Source organism: Austrofundulus limnaeus, unplaced genomic scaffold (genome assembly GCF_001266775.1).
Source record: "Austrofundulus limnaeus strain Quisiro unplaced genomic scaffold, Austrofundulus_limnaeus-1.0 Scaffold89, whole genome shotgun sequence".
In the NCBI taxonomy this organism is placed as follows: Eukaryota; Metazoa; Chordata; class Actinopteri; order Cyprinodontiformes; family Rivulidae; genus Austrofundulus; species Austrofundulus limnaeus.
The window spans coordinates 336,443-338,003 of NW_013952491.1; the positions used below are offsets into that span (position 1 = coordinate 336,443).

At 47.4% G+C, this 1,561-nt stretch overlaps 1 protein-coding gene across 1 annotated transcript in view; it reads left to right on the forward strand.

The window, feature by feature from the left end:
- Window positions 1-188: 188 nt before the first annotated feature.
- The window catches only part of tbc1d2 (TBC1 domain family, member 2), a gene marked incomplete in the record, with an annotated part of 11,885 nt that continues 10,512 nt past the window's right edge, over window positions 189-1,561 (forward strand). Inside the window, 2 exon segments of the mRNA XM_014012161.1 lie at window positions 189-300; window positions 431-1,235. Coding sequence (XP_013867615.1) covers window positions 293-300; window positions 431-1,235 — 813 coding nt within the window.

Here is a 1,561-nt window from a genome sequence, read left to right on the forward strand (position 1 = left end):
CTTCTGAGTCACATAAAAACACATAAAGAACAAGAAATACTGATTTACTGAATTCTTTTTGTGTCAAAACTTCAAAAACATAAATGAAATTATTAAAGTAAAAACTTGAACTAATCAAACAAAACGTGTTAAAAATAATAGCAGGTTAAATGTAATAAAAATGTTCTCCAGTAAAACAGAATCTGAAAATCTGAGCCAAGTGGGCGGAGCTTCCTGATGAGGAGGTCCTGAGGTCCAAACAGAACAGGATCAGATAAAACCGGTCCCTTGGCTTTAGGACTTCAGTAGAACGATGGTTCTGTAAGTTTCAGGCGATTTTATTTGTTTTATTTTTTTTATTTTCAGAATCAGAACTAAACGGAGGTCCGGCGGTCTGATGGGGTCCAGCTGAACCGGGTCTTTCTCTCTCTTCCTGCTTTTCTTTCTTCAGGATGGATGGAAGCGCCGCGGCAGGAAATCCCAGCGGTGGCTCGTCTGGACCCCTTCCTGCCCCCGCTGATGAGGAGACGCTGCCCCGGGTCTCAGAGAACCGGGACCAGGACCACCAGAGTCCAGCAGAAGCTTCAGAACATCAGGGTCCCCCCACAGAAAATCTGGAACTTGAAGATTCTTCAAACAATGATCTGAATCCAGATCAAGGAGCACCAGAGAACACCGGTCCAGTTGGACCAGAACCAAGAAAAGCTGATCCTGATTCAAGACGGCCAGAACTGACAGAAAAACCTCCAAAACGGGGTCCAGAAAAACCAGATTCTCTTGGTTCTGATCAGAGCAACAAAAGAGATCCTGCAGAACCTGAACAAGAACCGGGTTCCCTTCAGAACCAGCAGGAAGCTGAAGAACCTCCTCCTCCCTCTGAGGAGTCCAAAACCATTCAGAACCTCCAGGATCCAGCTACTCTCCTCCAACAGGCTCCTCCTCCTGACGACCAGCAGGCTCCGCCCCTCACCGTGGAGGTGTTCAGTGAGCAGGCGAGGCCCCGCCCTCCCGCGTCTCCWTCAGGTGAGCCCAAACTGTGCGGCTACCTGCTGAAGCAGGCGGGGCCTCTGAGGACCTGGAAGCAGCGCTGGTTCACCTACGAGGAGAAGAGGAACCAGCTGTTTTATTACCGCACGCCGCAGGATGTGACGCCACTGGGCCGGGTCGACCTGAGCGGCGCCGTTCTCACCTACCCGCTGAAGGCGGAGAAGGGCACCTTTCACATCAAGACACCTGAACGCACCTTCATCCTCAAGGTAGGAGGTCCAGAAACGTCCGGTTCCACTCAGGTGGTCCTCTGAACCCAAACGAGCATCAGGATCCAGAAGTCCAGATTCAAAAAGTTCTGATTRTTTATGCTCTGATTGGTTACAGACTCGTTAAAAAGCTCGTTAAGAGTCAGAAACGATAATTAAACACCTGGTTTTATTTAAAGAAAGTAAAAACAAAGATTTAATGTCAGGAAATAAAACATCTTTTTGAATTGAGCCTGAAAACAGATTATTTACTGAACTTCAACTATTTTTATTATTTTATTGTGTGTGTGTGTGTGTGTGTGTGTGTGTGTGTGTGTGTGTGTGTG